Raw genomic sequence first — 21723 nt, forward strand, 5'->3', positions numbered from 1 at the left:
GGCTTCAGACAACACAGCTCTCATGTTCATAGGGGCACACAAACCTCTCCACCAAGTTAAGGTCATGGTTCCCAGTGGCTGTATGTGGGATAAACCAAAAATCCAATAGAAAACCACAAACTTGTATGACGGAGAAGACTAGGAACAATGGCAACAGGTGAACTGGTGGTGTGTGACATCAAACAGGGTTCTTACAAAACCATGGAAACACAAACAAAAACGCCACCCAACTTCACAAACATCAAATATGTCAACTACAATATGCTCAGTGACTGTACATCAATTGAGCTGTACCCGAACAAGCAAACATATGAGGCTTAAATACAACAGGATCATTTTACAACAGGTGGTGACAAGTGGATACGGAAACACAGGGACCCGGGAGGAAATAAGGAACACCAAGAAATAAAAGATCACGAGGTGAGTGGAAATACAACCTGAACCGAAACACAAAATATTCCATGAGAACACACATAAAAAGCAAACATGGACACAACAAATAATAAACAGCTAAGAAAACAGGCAGTAAGACCCTAGGACCACGACCGGAACAAAGTACCACACTGGGAAAGAACTAACTGACAATAATAAACACATAAGATAAACGGGAACAACCACACCTAGAAAACAGATTGACGAAATGAACAGGGTTGAGCATAAGACCCAGATCACGGATGGATAAAGTGACAGACATAAACACGGATGACAGATCACATGGGCACGAGGGAGTGGCCCACGAGTGCAAACACACAATCGAGACCTACACGAACAAAGACACACATGACTCCAGACACGACCCAGAAAGCAGACACCTGCTCACACATGAACCAACAGAAAACAGCCCAGAGGCACGCACGTACACACACACGGAACTCACACCAGACACGGAGCAGGGAACCACACGCACAATCTCACACACACACACACACACACACACACACACACACACACACACACACACACACACACACACACACACACACACAAAAGATACACAGAATGAATGTGGCATTTGACACCGGAGACAAGTACACACACACACACACACACACACACACACACACACACACACACACACACACACACACACACGGGGAGACAGGGGAGGCATGGGGAGACAGACACATGCTCACGCATCCACCCAGCTGCCAACAAGTGCACACCCACACACAGACCCAAGACAGGAGGAAGCGCCCAAGGGGCAGAGACACAAGACAAGTGATGAGGACAGATGCACAGACAAAAGGCTGAGACAGGACTAACGGGGCGAGCCCAGAACAATTTTTATTCTGAATAACAAATGCAGGAGTTTTGGTATAAAAGTCACACCTGAGTATAAGTCACATGGCCACCCAAACCAGAAAAAAAAACCCTTCAAATTATATTCCAGAAAACACGGGAAATCAGTAAAAAGTCAAGAGATGAAATAAATGAACTAAAGGCATCAGAGGGCTGATGAACACCCTGCATACTCCACACACCACAATATCAATGATCAATGAAGTACGTATACAGCTGTCTGTAATGATGTTTTTTGACTACTTATGACTTCATCATATAACTTCTGTGTGACTTCATTATAAAATCATTCATCACACTCACTCACTCACTCACTCACTCACTCACTCACTCACTCACTCACTCACTCACTCACTCACTCACCTTCAACCTCTTATCTGGGATCGGGTTGCAGGGGTAATGGCTCCAGCAGGGGACCCCAAATTTTACTTTCCCGGGCCACATTAGCCAGCCACCTCTGACTCAGGGATACAGAGGCATTCCCAGGACAATGTGGTGATATATTCTGTCTACCTAGTCCTGGGTCTTCTTGGTGGTCTCCTCCCAGCAGGATGTGCCTGGAACACCTCTCTTGGGAGGCACCTAGGGGGCATCCTTACCACATGCCCAAACCACCTCAGCTGGCTCCTGTCAGCATGAAGGAACAGCGGCTCTACTCCGAGTTTTTCATGCATGACTGAAATTTTCAGACATCAACCTCCATCCTGAGGAAACCCATATTAGCTGCTCGTACCCACAATCTAGTTATTTTGGTCATGACCCAGCCCTCAGTCGGGGACTCATGAGTACCCCACACCCGCCCAATGCCTCACACCCTGGGCAACTCCAGAGAAGAATAAGGTCCAACCCCTATCAAGGAAAGTGGTTCCAGAGCTGAGTCTGTGTGGAGGCGAAGCCCACCAGACTGACGATTGGCAATGCTCTGCCCCCTCGTGTACCGAGGTCAGTGTTCCTGTATTACCACAGGAAACGTTGCTTTGTGCCTCTGCTTAGCTTCTATAATCTGCCTGTGGAGGTGCATCACTCTAAGACTTGTTTTGGGATGGCATCAGCCATTTGCTCCATCAGCTGTAATCCTGTACACACCGTGCCTACATTTTTTCACAGCTTTACTTGTGAAAATCATTCAATATTACAATTAAAAATAGCTTGTGTGAATGTGAGGCATCATTTTGATACAAGCCTTGAGGCTTGTATCAAAATGCACCTTGGACCACTGTCCAAGGTGCTGAAAGCGAGAACAGTGCAGTGATCCGTCATTCATTACTACAGATATCACGTCTGATCATGCCTCCTCTCTCTAAAAAAAAACAAAAACCCTGTGCATCACTAGCCTATCCACTGTTTACTTTTTGCATTTGGAATTGATAGGGCAGATTAATTTCTTTGCCATTGCATTCACTTGTTTATTCCCTGTGCCTAATTGTTTGCTGTTTTTCTCTACCCAAAATACTTTTTTGTACTATGTTTTACAATTGGAAATTGCTGCAAAAAAATGTATTTGTTAAGTGCCGCATAATGTTTTGGAAACAAGGATTTATCATCATCACTCATCTTCAACCGCCTATCTGAGATTGGGTCATGGGGGCAACAGCTCTAGCAGAGGACCTCAGACTTCCCTCTCCCGTGCCACATTGACCACCTCTGACTGGGGTATCCCGAGGTGTTCCAGTGTGGAGATATAATCTCTCCACCTAGACATGGGTCTTTCCCAGGGTCTCCTCCCAGGTGGATGTGCCTGGAACACCTCGCTAGGGAGGTGCTCAGGAGGCATCATTACCAGATGCCCTAACAACCTCAGATAGCTCCTTTCAATGCGAAGGAGCAGTGGCTCTACTCCAAGCTCCCCACGGATGACCGAACCTCTCACCCTATCGCTAAGGGAGACACCAGCCACCCTCCTAATGAAGCCCATTTCTGCCGCTTGTACCCGCGATCCAGTTCTTTCCGTCATGACCCAACCCTCATGACCATAGGTGAGAGCAGGAATGAAGATTAACCAGTAGATCGAGAGTTTCGCATTGTGGCTCAGCTCCCTTTCATCACAACAGTACAGTAGAGCAAATGCAACAACGCCCCTGCTGCACCAATTCTCCGGCCAATCTCACACTCCATTGTCCCCTCACTCGTGAATAAGACCCCGAAGTACTTGAACCGCATTTCCTACTCGGAGTAGGCAATCCATTGCTTTCCCGCTGAGTATCATGGCCTCAGATTTAGAGGTGCTGATCCTCATCCCACCCGCTTTACACTCGGCTGCAAACCAATCCAGTGAGTTACTTACCGCTGAGCACCCGAACATAGCTCTCGCTTTGCGAGTATAGAGATTGGATGGCCCTGAGAAGGGCCCCCTCACTCCATACTCATACTGGAAAAATGTTGCATTAACCCAGTAGTGTCCAAAGTATTCCAGAAAGGGCCAAGAGGGTGCAGGTTTTCTTTGCAGCCACTAACTCCAGCAGGTGATTTCATTGATGAACTCATCTCGTCTTCTCAAAGTGATGTTAATCAGTGAAATCACCTGCTGGAGTCAGTGGCTGCAAAGAAAACCTGCACCCTCTTGGCCCTTTCTGGAATACTTTGGACAATACTACATCAATCTATAACACCAAGATGTAATGTGTGCCCTGCTGTCTACGCAGGCAGGGTCTGGGGGTGCGTCTGGTGCCAAGTATTGACTATAATCCTACCAGTGCCCTCTTCTTCCCTTCAATGCTACATGCTGCATGATTCCCCCCAATATATACCTGGAGTCTTGCCACTTGTGCCATGTACGGTGTGTGCATGCCACACATAGGGATGGAAAGTGAGATGTACTTCTGTCTTGTGGGCCGCACAAATAGCAAGTACTTGTAAGCATGTCACCCGTACAATAATAGTGTGTCACTTGCACATTTTACTGTTATCGCAAAGCTCCTACTAGCCATGATCCTGACTCGTTTCATCCACAGAATGGGAGTACGGGTCTTGTATGTACTGTATGCATTTTTGATTTTTCGGAAGACCTGTAGAATTTGCACGTGAAGGACGAAAAGTGTCCACAGGCAACCTTCTACAGCACTGCACACATGCACGTGATGTGTAAGTATCAGCACGGGTTTGCCCATAGACTGCCCATAGAAGCATGTATGGTAGGTTGTGAGTGAGGGTTAATATAGATGTTAAAGATTTTGTATATATGTTATCACTGTTAAACATTTGTACCTTGTCTTCTTTCTCATGAGAACGGTGTTGTGCTGTTTTGCACCTAACCCTGAGACTGTATGTGTTATTCAACCTTGTTTTAGCATGCTGGGGTCAATCTGAACTGGGAATGAAGAGCTGGATGTACTTATTATTATTATACAACTTGTTTTTGTAGCCGCTAACGACTGGGAGTGAAGCATGACGGGGTCAGTCATGAACTGGGAGTAATAGACCTGAAGGTTGTTTTGACTGTTGTGATGTGATGCTTAGTGTGAAGACCAGGACACTCCAGGCAGATGCACAACAGCTGATAACTGCAACAGACGAACGAGATGTGCTGACCTCCGACGATAAGAGTAAAAGAAAGAAACTGTTTTTCCTTACAGCTGCGCTTATTGACGTATGTGTTTATGTTACGGGAAGAAACTTGTCTTGCGTTGTCCCCCCCCCCCCCCCCTTAGGACAAGTTTTATGATGTAATGAGGGCATCTCTAATAAAAGAGCGGGAGCACAGGCCAGACTTTAGTGTAGCCTTGGTGTACAGCCTGGACTGCACTCTGCGCGTGATTAATTTGACTTTCTGTCTCACTGGTGTTTCTTGACTCTGTTTGTCTTATCAAAGGTTTTAAGAATGTTTGGAGGAGAAAATACCCAACATTGACTGGGGGCTACGTCCGGGAGCTCAACAATACCGGAGGTGTCCGGCGGGGGTCGCCAAGTCCAGACGTAAATCCTTGGCCAAGGTCCGATCGATTGATCGTGTCTGCAATTGTCGACCACCGTTGGCATCGTCTGGTTGACGAGATTTTCCCGAAGAAGACAGACAGGAGGTCGAGTCAGTGAGTAGAATTTCTTTGTAACTTTCTTTGAGTGGTGATCAGATCACATAAACAGTTAAACTCCGTAAGCGATGGCGTGGAATCGTCTGTTAATGCAAAGCAGTTAAAATCCGCGAGGAGGGCGGACTCCTCTACGGTTGCGAGGGACACCCGTAGTTAAGTTCCAGAAGGAGGGTACGGACTCCTCTGTTTTAATACGTAAAGGAAATCCCGGGTAGAAATACGTGCACTGTAAAAAAGCAGTTAAATTTGGCAGGGACGGCGGAGTCCCCTAATGCAGGACATTAGTTAAATTTCACGGGAGGGCGAGCTCCCCTGGCATAAGAATACGCGTACGATTATTAAAAGTGTTTCTATGTGTAAATAGTGTTTTGTGTAAGTGTAAATAGAATAACTGTGTGAAAGTGTAATACTTTGGACAACGTTAGTGACAACCGTGTGTGTGGATGCGGAGGCAAGTGATTCCGCTTCCTACGGGGGAGGTGAAAGGAATCAACCACACGACGGCAAATTAATTGTCACGTCCAAAGAAAGTGTGAAAACTTCAGATTTAGAACACCCTAGGTGTGCCCCCGTCTGAAGTCCAAATTTTAACAAGGGATAATAAAAACGGGGGGTAAGACGTCTAAAAATAAGGAAAATTTATCAACTGACGACTGGAAATTTATGGAAGCAAAAAATCCAAAAGCAACAAAGAAATTGGAGACCTGGATAAATAAACATGACTTTGACGGACGACTGAACCTGATCAGTATACAGAAGCTAAAGAAGGAGTTAGAACAGGAACATAAAGGTGATGAGAAAAGATGCAGAAAGTAGGGGCAGATTTAGTGGCATTTTGGGAGGAGGAAGCAGAGAACAGACAGAAGGGAGCAGAGAAGCGACGATTAGAGAAAGCAAGGAAAAGAAAGCTGTAGGTAAGGCAGAAGAAGATGTGATAATTCAGCACAGAGAACCAGAACAGCCTCAACAACCACCGCCGGCTGGATCGTCGGTGACAACAACACCTTTATCTCCTCTACCAGAGGATGACGATGTACCGCCACCACAGTATGATTTGGCAGTAAAACCTAAGGTAAAAAGTGAAAAACCAGAAAACCAGAAAAACCAGAAAAACCACAAACACGCAGTCAAGCGAAAGTGCCCACAGCCCCTCCCATGGTGGAACACAGTGACCAGGGAGGTGCCTATCCTATGATAGAAGTACCAAATCCTCCTGCAGGAACAGCAGGACATCGATCAACCATGCTCGTATATCGAACATGGAATGCTGATGATATCAAAGCAGCAGTCGACATGATACCATCGCCACATGTCGATACCGAGGGATTTATGCAGGATATAGAAAACATTAGAAGTTCTTACCACCTTAGTGGACCTGAAGTCCAACAGGTGTGGATGAAAGCATGTGGCCCTAAATGGAGTCAGATACGCGGAGACTGGAATCCTGCAGACCAGGATGGCGTACCGTTGCCACATGATGATCCAGTCTTGAAAACAAGAGTGGAAGCTATGATTACACGTGCAAAAGGTATGTTAGGACCAAAGATAAATTATACTGAAATTACCAGGACAACACAGAAAGAAGGAGAACCATGGACAGAGTTTAGATGCAGATTTGAGAGTGTATTTAGGGTCCATAGTGGCATATTGCCAGGAACACCAGTGTATGAACAACAATTGAAAAACGCTCTGATCCAACATTCCAATAAGGATATAAAAGCTTGGATACAGAAACATTGGATTGGATTGCCTACAGGCACATTGGAAGAAACACATACACACTGCTGTCATGCAGAAGGAGTCTTAAAGCAGAAAAAGACAGGGAACAGCAACAAAGGAGTGTATGTAGCACACGGAGATGATGAAATATGTTACCAACAGGGTAACTTAAGACAGCAGAAGCAGTGCAAACGCCCCCAAAAGCCATGGCAAAACAGACAAGGTGGACAGCCACAACATCAAGGACCATGGCAACCACAACAGCAGCACAGACAGGGAGGGCCACCACGTGGTCCCCTGATTTGTTGGAACTGTGGAAGAGAAGGACAACGAGGGAGAGTTCCAAACACTGATGATCCCATTTCTCCACAGGAGGACCCTAAAGTGGTACCTGGAGACTGGGTGTTGATAAGAAGCATCAAGAGAAAACACTGGCATTCACCTAAATGGGAAGGGCCCCATCAAGTACTACTCACAACACCCACAGCCTTGAAAATTGGGGAAAGAAGTACATGGATTCATTTAACTCACTGTAAGAAAGTCATTTCTGCAGACACAGACAAACAGTAAGAACAGTAGGACAAGACTAGTAATAGTGTGTGAGCTTGGTGTTAAGATCCAGGTTAGACACGAAAGCTAGCAGAAGACATTAAGAAGCCACTGTTCTGAACATAGGTGTGCTGTAGTGTGCAGAAATGGCGAAAGAAAAAAAACAAAAGAACGAGGGTTTCTGGACCCCATGGACAGTCCTTGTTATGCTACTTTTCTTTTTTGGATTGGGCTTATTATTAAAAGCCATAAGCACGGGACATGATAATAAGGATCACCTCCGCAGATTGCAGAGACCAAAAAGAAGTAACAAAGACCCCAGTCCGATAATAAATGCCACAGTACATAGCTGTGATAGGAACAATGCGTACTGATTTGGTGTACAAGCCTGCATTCCTAGAAATGCTTCTGCGGTCATCTCTGTACCATATAGTGCTCTTACCCATGGAATATGGGATGGTGGGGATGGTGACAGAGGGACTAATTACGGAAATAGTTTCTCATGGTATATGACCAATGATCAACAAGATAAGAGATGGGAAACGTTGGTAGCCGATGAATGGAGTAGATGGACACCAAGATGGGCACAAACCGAGTGGGCTAAATACCAGAGTCAAATTCTCAAAATGTATCAAACAGATGATAAGCTGTCTATAGTGGTGAATACCACAGAAAAAGGAACCATATTCCCACCTGATATAGAGGGAGACTGTTGGTTGTTCCTCCTTTGGGTATACAAACCAGGAAAAGATCCGTATTTCCATTTTTTCCTCTGTGAAACAGATAGAGTACAGCAACCAATATTGACCGAATTAAGTACGTCAAAGGGGTGTCCATACAAGCAAAGGGGATGTCCGTACAAGGCACAAAAGACATGAAGGCAGATGACTGGTTCCTAGTAACTACAGGAATTAGTGGACAAAATAACAATTGGCTTTTAATGGCAGAACAAGCAGGACTAGCAGCAAAGAAGGACTGTGTTGTATGTATGGGACCCAGACCTATATTACAGGTGATACCGGCAGCATTACCCAAAGACTGTCTGCTGACTGTTATGACACAGACATACATTGCAGCAAACAACAATTGTTCTAAGTGGGACAAGATCTATCCATTGACCAAATTGACTAAGATCAAACCTTTATTTTCAAGCAAAGTTGGGCATGCTAACCATACATGTGTACACTTGACAGGGACAAGTAAGACTTTGGGTAGCTTAAGCCACACTGCCTGGTGTAAGAATGTGGTCCGTAGTACTCCCACATTCAAACCTGTCGGGAGGAGTGACGTATGGTGGTGGTGTGGTGATAACAGAATCTTTGACAGACTGCCACGAAATGTGTCAGGTTATTGTGCATTAATATCATTATTGTTACCAGTTAAAGCCCCTGAAGACGTTACGACATATGCAGCCTCTCTTATTCCTGAAGATTGGCAGAAAGGCATAGCCAGACATAGAGTAAAAAGAGAGTGGAAAGGAGTAGGAAATCCAACATATATTGACGCAATAGGAGTCCCCAGAGGAGTGCCTGACGAGTATAAACTGGTTGATCAAATAGCAGCTGGATTCGAATCTTCCATCTGTTGGTGGTGTTCAATTAATAAAAACGTGGACAGAATAAACTACATCCACTACAATGTACAGAAATTAGGAAATTAGACTGAGGGAGGATTTAAGGCTGTCCATTCACAGTTAGAAGCCACGTCCCTTATGGCCTTCCAGAATCGTATTGCTCTGGATATGTTGTTGGCGGAGAAAGGAGGTGTTTGTGCCATGTTCGGAGAACAATGCTGCACATTCATTCCCAACAACACGGCTGCAGACGGCAGTCTCACTCAAGCCATTGACGGGCTGAGGACGTTGAACAGGAAGATGAAAGAGCACAGTGGAGTAAACACCGAAGGCTGGGATTGGTGGCTGGAAGGGATGGGAAGATGGAGGTCTTTGATTTCTTCACTATTAGTGTCTATAGCAGTATTTGCTGCAATTCTAACATTGTGTGGATGTTGTTGTATTCCATGTCTCCGAGGCCTTGTAAATAGAATGATAACCACAGCAATAAGTCCAGGACCAGGAGGGGGACCAGCATCATATCCACTCCTGGGGCAAGACGACACCGGGGAGGACGATGACTCCCATGACCTGTACCCAGACCAATGGAAGTATGATGACCCAGACACCGATGATGGTGACAATGATGACATCACCTCTGGGGTGTAAGCCTATAGAACATACCATGATGAACCTCTTAGTGAAAATCTCAAAAAGAAGTGCTAAGCTAGGTGATAACTACTACTGTATGTTTAACAGGCGATAAACAGGAGGGGAATGTTAAAGATTTTGTATATATGTTATCACTGTTAAACATTTGTACCTTGTCTTCTTTCTCATGAGAACGGTGTTGTGCTGTTTTGCACCTAACCCTGAGACTGTATGTGTTATTCAACCTTGTTTTAGCATGCTGGGGTCAATCTGAACTGGGAATGAAGAGCTGGATGTACTTATTATTATTATACAACTTGTTTTTGTAGCCGCTAATGACTGGGAGTGAAGCATGACTGGGAGTAATAGACCTGAAGGTTGTTTTGACTGTTGTGATGTGATGCTTAGTGTGAAGACCAGGACACTCCAGGCAGATGCACAACAGCTGATAACTGCAACAGACGAACGAGATGTGCTGACCTCCGACGATAAGAGTAAAAGAAAGAAACTGTTTTTCCTTACAGCTGCGCTTATTGACGTATGTGTTTATGTTACGGGAAGAAACTTGTCTCGCGTTGTCCCCCCCCCCCCCCCCTTAGGACAAGTTTTATGATGTAATGAGGGCATCTCTAATAAAAAGAGCGGGAGCACAGGCCAGACTTTAGTGTAGCCTTGGTGTACAGCCTGGACTGCACTCCGCGCGTGATTAATTTGACTTTCTGTCTCACTGGTGTTTCTTGACTCTGTTTGTCTTATCAAAGGTTTTAAGAATGTTTGGAGGAGAAAATACCCAACAATAGAGTTGCATCAGGAGGGGCATCCAGTGTACAACCCCAATTCCAATGAAGTTGGGACATGTGTAAAATGTAAATAAAAATGCAATACAATGATTTGCAAATCCTCTTCAACCTATATTCAATTGAATACACCACAAAGACAAGATATTTAATGTTCAAACTGATAAACTTTATTGTTTTTGTGCAAATATTTGCTCATTTTGAAATGGATGCCTGCAACATGTTTCAAAAAAGCTGGGACAGTGGTATGTTTGCCACTGTGTTACATCACCTTTCCTTCTAACAACACTCAATAAGCGTTTGGGAACTGAGGACACTAATTGTTGAAGCTTTGTAGGTGGAATTCTTTCCCATGCTTGCTCGATGTACGACTTCAGTTGTTCAACAGTCTGGGGTCTCCGTTGTCGTATTTTGCACTTCATAATGCGCCACACATTTTAAATGGGTGACAGGTCTGGACTGCAGGCAGGCCAGTCTAGTACCTGCACTCTTTTACTACGAAGCCACGCTGTTGTAACACATGCAGACTATGGCTTGGCACTGTCTTGCTGAAATAAGCAGGGACATCCCTGAAAAAGATGTTGCTTGGAGGACACAACATTCATGATTTCCAAAAACAATTTGAAACGTGGACTCATCAGACCATAGCACACTTTTCCACTTTGCGTCTGTCCATTTCAAATGAGCTCAGGCCCAGAGAAGGTGGCGGTGTTTCTGGATGTTGTTGATTTATGTCTTTCGCTTTGCATGGTCAAGTTTTAACTTGCAGTTGTAGATATAGCAATGAACTGTGTTAACTGACAATGGTTTTCTGAAGTGTTCCTGAGCCCACGCAGTTAAGATCCTTTTCACAGTGATGTCGGTTTTTAATACAGTTCCGCGTGAGGGATCAAAGGTCATGAGCATTCAATGTTGGTTTTCGGCCTTGCCGCTTACTTGTAGAAAGTTCTCCAGATTCTCTGAATCTTCTGATTATATTATGGACTGTAGATGATGGAATCCTTAAATTCCTTGCAATTGAATATTGTGAAACATTGTTCTGAAACTGTTGGACAGTTTTTTCACGCAGTTGTTCACAAAGTGGTGATCCTCGCCCTATCTTTGCTTGTGAATGACTGAGCCTTTTGGGGATGTTACTTTTATACCCAATCATGACACTCATCTGTTTCCAATTAACCTGTCCACCTCTGGAATGTTCCAAACAGGTGTTCTTTGAGCATTCATCAACTTTCCCACTCTTTTGTTGCCCCGTCCCAACTTTTTTGAAATGTGTTGCCGGCATCCATTTCAAAATGACCAAATATTTGCACAAAAACAAAAACAAAAAAGTTTATCCGTTTGAACATTAAATATCTTGTCTTTATGGTGTATTTTGACCATGAAATTTTATTACAGAGATTAGAGCATGCCATAGGTATTAAAGGCACTGCGCTGTAGTGGTTTGAATCATATTTATTTAACAGATTACAATTTGTTCACGTAAATGGGGAGTCTTCTTCACGGACTAAGGTTAATTATGGAGTTCCACAAGGTTCTGTGCTAGGACCGATTTTATTCACTTTATACATGCTTCCCTTAGGCAGTATTATTAGAAAGCACTGCTTAAATTTTCATTGTTATGCAGATGATACCCAGCTTTATCTATCCATGAAGCCAGAAGACACACACCAATTAGTTAAACTGCAGGAAAGTCTTTCAGACATAAAGACATGGATGACCTCTAATTTCCTGCTTTTAAATTCAGATAAAACTGAAGTTATTGTACTTGGCCCCAGAAATCTTAGAAACATGGTGTCTAACCAGATCCTTACTCTGGATGGCATTACCCTGACCTCCAGTAATACTGTGAGAAATCTTGGATTCATTTTTGATCAGGATATGTCATTCAATGCGCATATTAAGCAAATATGTAGGACTGCTATTTTGCATTTGCGCAATATCTCTAAAATTAGAAAAGTCTTGTCTCAGAGTGATGCTGAAAAGCTAATTCATGCATTTATTTCTTCTAGGCTGGACTATTGTAATTCATTATTATCAGGTTGTCCTAAAAGTTCCCTGAAAAGCCTTCAGTTAATTCAAAATGCTGCAGCTAGAGTACTGACAGGGACTAGAAGGAGAGAGCATATCTCACCCATATTGGCCTCTCTTCATTGGCTTCCTGTTAATTCTAGAATAGAATTTAAAATTCTTCTTCTTACTTATAAGGTTTTGAATAATCAGGTCCCATCTTATCTTAGGGACCTCATAGTACCATATCACCCCAATAGAGCGCTTTGCTCTCAGACTGCAGGCTTTCTTGTAGTTCCTAGGGTTTGTAAGAGTAGAATGGGAGGCAGAGCCTTCAGCTTTCAGGCTCCTCTCCTGTGGAACCAGCTCCCAATTCAGATCAGGGAGACAGACACCCTCTCTACTTTTAAGATTAAGCTTAAAACTTTCCTTTTTGAAAAAGCTTATAGTTAGGGCTGGATCACGTGACCCTGAACCATCCCTTAGTTATGCTGCTATAGACTTAGACTGCTGGGGGGTTTCCCATGATGCACTGAGTGTTTCTTTTTATTCACCTCATTTTGCTCTGTATGCACCACTCTGCATTTAATCATTAGTGATCGATCTCTGCTCCCCTCCACAGCATGTCTTTTTCCTGGTTCTCTCCCTCAGCCCCAACCAGTCCCAGCAGAAGACTGCCCCTCCCTGAGCCTGGTTCTGCTGGAGGTTTCTTCCTGTTAAAAGGGAGTTTTCCTTCTCACTGTCGCCAAGTGCTTGCTCACAGGGGGTCATTTTGACTGTTGGGGTTTTTCTGTAATTATTGTATGGCCTTGCCTTACAATATAAAGCGCCTTGGGGCAACTGTTTGTTGTGATTTGGTGCTATATAAATAAAATTGATTTGATTTGATTTATTCAATTGAATATAGGTTGAAGAGGATTTGCAAATCATTGTATTCTGTTTTTATTTACATTTTACACAATGTTCCAACTTAATTGGAATTGGGGTTGTAACCAAATCAACATCCACCTTGGATTTACTGTGGTGACCCAGAGTGAAACAGGGGAGAAGCTGAAGGGACTCATTGTATTTACTGAAGTCTAACTTGTGCTTTGTTTTTACTAGTTTGGGAGGCCCTGTGACTTATACTCAGGTGTGACATGCATACTGAAAAAAAACATGCATTTGTTATTCATAATAACAACAATAGTATTTAAACAAGACTTTCACATGAATCAAAGCAGTAAAGAAAATAAAGTCCAATAATAAAAGAATAAATGGTAGTAACAAAAAGTACACTTCAACAATACACAAGAATACCAAACTAGGGACAAAACTACGACTTATATTCCATATATGGACTTTAATAGCAAACTCTGGAAATTATGGAACTCAGAATATGGACTTTAGATCATCTAGGCTTCTTGGTAGATGAGATACAGTAAAAAAGTTGTTTTTCTTTAGTTGGCAAAAAGTCTGAAAATAAGTTGCTTCAGTCTTGAAATAAGTCATCTGTGATTGGTGTTCAAAAGTTTTGAAATAGGTTTGAGACTGAAAGACATTGTGTCCACATTAGTCGCACAGACAGACACAGGCAGAGACCTGCTCTGTCTTTGCTGACAAATGACAAAATCAAAGGATGACTATCAAACGAATACTGGTAAAAGAAAAACAGCCCCATGATAAATTCTGAAATGTGCAGGTCCTCATTCAACGTGCTGGTGTCATTATGTGTGAATCACATGATGTCTGTGGGTTCTTGCTTGTACCAGGACCCTGGTGCTCTTTACATACAAGTGCTACAGAGTGGATTTTTTCTGGGTGAGCACTGACTCAGAATAAAACCAGTCATGTGTGAGTGCATCATCTGTTAATTGGCTCTAATGAGTCTTTGATGACTGTAGTCGTACCGGCTCCGGGGCCCTGCAGGCTGTAGGTCAGCAGACTGTTCTCTCCTTCATCGAGGTCAGTCGCTGTCACTGTGATTACAGACGTCCCGCTGGGCTCGTTCTCAAACACGCTGGTGTTGATCACTCGCTCCAAGAAGCGTGGCCGAAAATCGTTGACATCAAGGACTGTTACCAGAACCTGAAACACACCAACAGCATGAGAGCTTTCAAAGGTCATCATCTGCACTAGTTTACATTTTCATACCCCCATTAAGTTGTCTGAACTAATGACTTAAACACTTAAACATCAGCTGCGAACAACCACAGAGCTGCATCATTTTATACACTCATATTCTACTTCTTTTTTTTTGTTTTTTTGAGGAAAGTACCAACAGTCACTGTCTTAAAAACTAATATCAAAGTTGGGAGTCAGAAACACTGCACAGACAGCGACATGATGCAACATTAAAACCAGCAAACACACTACAACATCCACAACATTCTCAGGTCTCTTAAGTGGACGTGTCTCTCGGGGCAAGCAGGACTTCTGTTTAGTCTCCAACATAATAGTTGGTCACAGCAGACTGGTGACAAACCTGGCTGTGGATTGTGACCATCAGAGGGCGCTGTGGTCTATGGGATACAGTGACACAGTCGCATGAAGGTTATTGAGATGGTTTGAGGCACAATAGAGTCTGTCAGCGTCCCATCATCCCCTGCGCACCTGGAGTGGTTCCGGTTCGATCAGACGGTTGTAAATAGTGAAAGTCACTGCTTGTAACGCATGAGGAAAAGAAATGCAAACTAGCATGAAATGCCATCACCGAAGGCATGCAAATGTAACTTGATGTATATATCAATTTACATCCATCCATTTTTTTTATACCTGCTTACTACAATTAAGGGTCACGGGGGGCTGGAGCCAATCCCAGCAGGGCGTGAGGTGGACTACAGGCCCTTTCTGTGTGGCGTGTGCATGTTCTCCCTGTGTTTGTGTGGGTTCCCTCCTGGTCCTCCAGCTTCCTCCCACATCCAAAGATATACAGGTTTGCTGAATTGGGAACTTTAAAAAATTTAAATATATTCACACTGTGAGTGTGAATACATACATAGATTATTTATAATATATTTTTTATTTTTCTTAATATTTTTCAAATGCCAGTATAAACCCCTTCACATAGGCAAGTACCAAGGGAAATTCAATTTTCAACACTTTTAAACATTTTTTTAAAAACCTTTTTACCATCAAAGTTGATCATTTCAACTTTATAAAGCTGAATACTTGTTAGCTTCCCAAAAGTTGTTAGTATTCCAAAAGTTATTAGCTTCCCAAAAGTTGTCAGCAATTCAAAAGTTGTTAGGTTTCCAAAACTTGTGAGCTTTTGAAAACCTGTTAGCTCTCCAAAGCTACCTCCCTGACACAAAAATTGTAATTACTGTTTTTAATTATTTTCAAGGTAAATGGGGTGTGTCTAAGGTTTTGACTGATATTTCATGTGGAGTAACACTATTATATGCATAAAGTTGTGCCTTACACACACACACACACACACACACACACACACACACACACACACACACACACACACACACACACACACACACACACACACATTACAGTTTTCAAGCAGAATTGCTGGATAAAGGTATGAATCCGTTTTCACAAACCTCGGTGGAAATATTGGGACATGTTAGAACCAGTCAGACTTAAGCCTGATTTATGCTTCCACACCACTGTGGTCACACAATGACCCCTTCACAGTTCTCTGTCATGCTGGTGGGTATCGCAATATAATTTACCAGAACAACAGGGGGCATGGCTTGAAGAACAAGGCAGAGGTTTTTTCCGTCTGCACTGCTACTGTTCCTGGTGACTTTTTTCCTCTTTGTTTTCTGGACTAATTTGTCCCTCAATGTGCTCCACTTCTTTAGACAATCATCAAACCCTAAATCAATGTTCGGTACAATTTCCCTCCTTGAACTGTGGGTCATTTGAGCGTCTTTGTTGTTGTTTGACATCATGTTGTAAAGTTGGTCATATTTGCAGGCTTTTCTACCAAACGTTCCTCTATTTGATCCATGATGGAAATGTAATCGGTGTGTGCACTACAAAAAACATTTAAAATATGACGGGAGAGGAAGGAGTGAAATTGGAAAAGTGACAAATCACAGCCCTTGTGGTCTCTGTCGTTGTGATGTGTAGCTTCAATTTATGGGAGGTGTAAGTCAGGCTATGGAGAGGGGCTTGGAGAGGGTTCGGAAGCACAAGTTAGGCTTTAGACTATGATAAACTCAAGCATGATTTTATGATCTGTGTAATAACTCAAAAACAAACACATATCTTGTTCAAAGTTGGACAGCTTTGTGTTTTCTAACTGATATCCCAGTACCGTATTTTCCGTAGCATAAGTTGTGGTTTTTTGTATGTGTGGGAGGTCCTGTGACTTATTGATTATAATGACTACAGGACTGAATAAATGAATGAATATAGTGAAGATAGGATTTTTTCCCAATGGAATCAAAGTGCTAAACAAAATAAGCTCTAACAATAAAAGATTACGTCAGCAATAAAAGTACACTACAACAACGTGCAAAAATGCCAAATTAAAGAGCTGATAATACGATAAAACTAAAAAAGGCATTTTATAACAGGTGTCACTTATACTCTGGAAAATACGGTAATCTTTTCATAAATTCTGAGCATCAGGAGGCTGGTCATTCCCGGCGGAGGTGAATCCATCAAATCTTTATTCCAGTCGGTGAGCTGTACCTGGACTGAGTTCTCTCGTCTGTTATTGGGGCTGCCTCCAGGGTTGTCACGGGCAACGGCGGTCAGGGTGTAGTGGTCCTTTGTCTCTCTGTCCAGAGGAGAGAGGATGTAGATGTCTCCCTGATACAGAGGAGGAGGAGTGATGAGGAAGGAAGCGGTAGATGGGTGTGGCGTTTGTGTCAACACATTCAAGCTGGAGGTCAATGTTTCATCATTAAGACGCTGACGACGTTTGTTTTAACTTTCACTTCCAGGCAGGATGACATCCATTGTTAGAGGAGACTGGCTACACTCCTCAGGTACCCGTCAATACATTCTCGTCTTTTTCAGCGTCAGCGGGACAAAGATAGGATTTGTTGACTTTTTGGTGAAATTCATGGCAGTTCAAAAGGTTATGAAAACAATACGCCCTGGCTCACAGAAGACAACTAAAATGGGACTAAACTAAAACAGGATTGTTAAGATGTTTCTTGAGAAAAAGTGACTTTTTACCCTCATAACACAGGAAGAGGTGTGTAAGTGAGTGTGTGTGTGTGTGTGTGTGTGTGTGTGTGTGTGTGTGTGTGTGTGTGTGTGTGTGTGTGTGTGTGTGTGTGTGTGTGTGTGTGTGTGTGTGTGTGTGTGTGTGTGTGAGGGAGAGAGAGACCACTTGCTAAAATCCTGTTCTGACTAAACATTTTAACTGTCTCCCCCTGTCTCAGTCCTCATCAAGGATCAGTCAGAATGGGCTCTTGGACTGGATTCTACAAATGTCTCAAAGTTTCTTGAGAGGTGAGATACACACTGCCTATAAAAAGTAATTATCACCTTCAAAATTATATATAAAAAATGTTAAACACAACTCTGTATCACTGTATCACAAAGCTGTGACAGGCGAAGAAACAGGTCATGAAAAGTTTGTTCTCTGGTTTGTTCTTATCACAGTCATGGAAACCTACAACTCCTTCAGAGTTGTCACGGTGGTTTGGTGGCTTCCCTCACTAGACTAGTTCACTGGACAGATGGCCTGCACTGTTCGATAGATTTTGACATACCTTTTTTGAGATTGATTCACCTGCACTCGAAGGAAGACTCAGTTGATTCAACATTTTCTTTTATGTATCTCCTGACATATCTACATCTAAATCTAAATTAAAAGTGATAATTTAGTTCTGACTTTTGTTAACACAGAAGCCCAAAATAATGGATGAGTGAAACAAATGCAACATGTCTGCATATATTCAGCTACTTATTTGTAAAGATTTTAAAATAAATTAAAATGTATGTAAATACATAGGCATATAATAAATTAAATACTGAATTGCACACTTTCATTTGTACATTGTACTGAATGTACATCAACAATAATCATATTAACCAAATATATTCTAAGTAATACTACCTCTATAGGTGTCATCCACTATTATTAAGTGGATGATCTTGGTCCTTTGTAATGGGTTCTTGAATTTCTTGCACCAAGACAAAATTTTCTTTCATTAAGCAGTTGAATTGTTTTGTCTCTTAACAGTGGCTTATGCCATCACTTAAATGTATATCAAGATATACAGTATATGCATATTATTACAAAGTTAATAGTGAGCCATTTCATTCTCAACCATAATTAGTGTAATTTATCACATAAATTACAGGTGGTTATCATGGTAAAACATCACTAATAAAAATAATGGTGAGATGTAGGTCTTACAAAAGATACTTCATGTCAGTTGAGTGAAAACACAATATATTATAATAAAAATGACAGTATGAGAGTACATGTATAATGATTTGGGAGTATAATCATTAGTGGTTGTTACTGGCTTTCATTTTGTAAGACTTAATGAAAGGTTATTGTGAACTTGCTTTGAGGGAACATTGCCTCTATGCATGACATCATCATGGCTAGCAGCAGCATAAATTGACCTAGTAGGAGGTCATTTGGAACTATATGGGGTGGAATTATATGTCCTACAACAGAGATATACAGCGGTATGAAACCAAGGAGGCAACGTATGACATGATGTACATTAAAGGGGAATATATACTTTTATTATTTTAAATAATTTTTATTCAGTATCATATTGTAGAAAATTTCGACTTTGTGATTAACACTGAAAATAAAATAAAATAAAATATAATAAATCCTGTAAAGAGTAGACTGAAGTAGGTGGTTCTGCAGCATAGGAGTTGGACTCTCAATATTTAGATCCGAGACTAATTCCAGCTGTGTGTGTGTGTGTGTGTGTGTGTGTGTGTGTGTGTGTGTGTGTGTGTGTGTGTGTGTGTGTGTGTGTGTGTGTGTGTGTGTGTGTGTGTGTGTGTGTGTGTGTGTGTGTGTCTGTGTGTGAGGGCGTCTTTGGACAAGACACTTTATCTAGTGCAGCAGATAAGAGAATATTTACAGAGGAATTTTTCAAATGATGATACAAGCCCCAAATTTGGCTCTTTTGAACGAGCAGAGTGTCCACTTAAATATTCAATAGGCGGCCAAGTAGGGGTTGATGAAGTATTACACAGGGGTCAAAATTAAAAGATGCTCCAATCACATTGAAAACTATACCACATTATTTGTCTGATCATAAAGATTCCAAAAATGTATAGTTTGGACTATCTATGACTGAATGTTCTGAAGTTATGGGGTAAAAACAGCAAAAATGATGACAAAGGTCAGTTTCAGTTTGTACAGGGGTCAAAAGTTAAAGTTGCTCCAATTTTGGTAAAAAGTGATGCAAATTATTGGCTGAGCTAATAGGATTAATAAATGGAATAGTTTTGAACGTGCTGAATGTTTACTGTCCAAAGTAAAGGTCAAACAATGTCATTGTCCATTGGATTCTATGACAGATGACATATGTAACCCTGTAACATGATTACTAAGCATTGCACATGGTGCAAACTATTCCTTTTTATTCAGTCAACCAATAACTTGCATCACTTTTTACCAAAATTGGAGCAACTTTAACTTTGGCCCCCTGTACAAACTGAATTGACCTTTGTCACCATTTTTGCAGTTTTTACCCCATAACTTCATAACATTCAATCATAGATAGTCCAAACTATACCTTTTTGGAATCTTTATGATCAGACAAATAATGTGGTATAATTTTAAACATGATTGGAGCATCTTTTAATTTTGACCCCTGTGTAATACTTCATCGACCCCTACTTGGCCACCTATTGAATATTCAAGTGGACACTCTAATTTTTCAAAAGAGTAATGTTTAAGGAGTATTTGTGCCAAATGTGGTGCTTGTATCACCATTTGAAAGATTGTTTCAGTTATCTGCTGCACTAATCTCTTTGAAAATGGTCACCTCATCTGGGAAAGTATCCTGTGATGGACTGGATTCCCTTTCAAGGGGATTTCCAGACTCTCATCCACTGCACACTACAGTATCTTGAAAAAAGTACTGGTTCAAAGGGCCTAGGAGCTTGTTTAGGACTTGTTTCCTCCAGTGTAGGTTTTCAGAAACATATCAGAGGCTGCACACTCTGCTTCCACCCCTAATTCACAACAATCTTTGTTTCCTGTACAGTGAAACAGCTCCAACACAGGCAGGCATGGAGTGACGTTGTGGTTGCTGCCTGAGCTGATATGCGTGGACGTTTAGGAAAACTCACTGTGGATGGACTGATGCCAAACTTGCCCTCCCCGTCTACCAGGCTGTACTCAACAGCAGCAAAGAGGCCAGAATCAGCGTCTGTGGCACTGACACGAACTATGTTTGTGCCCAGATCCACATTCTCAAACACCGGCTTCTACAAACACAGAGGAAGACAGAGCTGTCAATAAATTAACAATAAACAATAAATGAATGAATCCTGTTGAATACCAACATTCAACAGACTCAATGTTTTGCATGTATGTTAGGGCCCCTTCACACATAGTAGGAATACAACTCAGGGCATCTCATGGCGAACCATGCAAACATCAAGCCGATGGGCAGGTGTACACGATGCCACTGTGACCATTCATGCATGCGACGGTGACTTTCGAGCAGGAACACAGTGCGAGCAGCTGCACCACATCATGTCGCTGATGTAGAGAACAATAAAATAAAAACCAGCTGTATAATTTGTGAATATCACTGGGTTGATATAAATAATACATAAAAGGGGATGCAATACAAAACCCCACGGTTAAATCAATCAATCAATCAATTTTTTTTTATATAGCGCCAAATCACAACAATCAGTTGCCCCAAGGCGCTTTACATTGTAAGGCAAGGCCATACAATAATTATGTAAAACCCCAACGGTCAAAACGACCCCCTGTGAGCAAGCACTTGGCTACAGTGGGAAGGAAAAACTCCCTTTTAACAGGAAGAAACCTCCAGCAGAACCAGGCTCAGGGAGGGGCAGTCTTCTGCTGGGACTGGTTGGGGCTGAGGGAGAGAACCAGGAAAAAGACATGCTGTGGAGGGGAGCAGAGATCGATCAAATAAATAACCCTGGTTAAAAAAAAATGTCACTCACAGGATTCAAAGTCATACGCTCTGACTACCAG

The 21723-nt window shown here is 42.3% G+C and overlaps 1 protein-coding gene across 1 annotated transcript in view; it reads right to left on the bottom strand.

Annotated features, from left to right (window-relative positions):
• Positions 1-21723, bottom strand: part of LOC117523561 (cadherin-23-like) — a 157634-nt gene that overhangs the window by 62010 nt on the left and 73901 nt on the right. Inside the window, exons 12-14 of the mRNA XM_034185123.1 lie at positions 20838-20975; positions 17241-17360; positions 14492-14669 (exon numbers count right to left, since the gene is read on the bottom strand). Coding sequence (XP_034041014.1) covers positions 14492-14669; positions 17241-17360; positions 20838-20975 — 436 coding nt within the window. The remainder of the gene's footprint in view (positions 1-14491; positions 14670-17240; positions 17361-20837; positions 20976-21723) is intronic.

Source organism: Thalassophryne amazonica, chromosome 13 (assembly GCF_902500255.1).
Source record: "Thalassophryne amazonica chromosome 13, fThaAma1.1, whole genome shotgun sequence".
NCBI lineage: Eukaryota > Metazoa > Chordata > Actinopteri > Batrachoidiformes > Batrachoididae > Thalassophryne > Thalassophryne amazonica.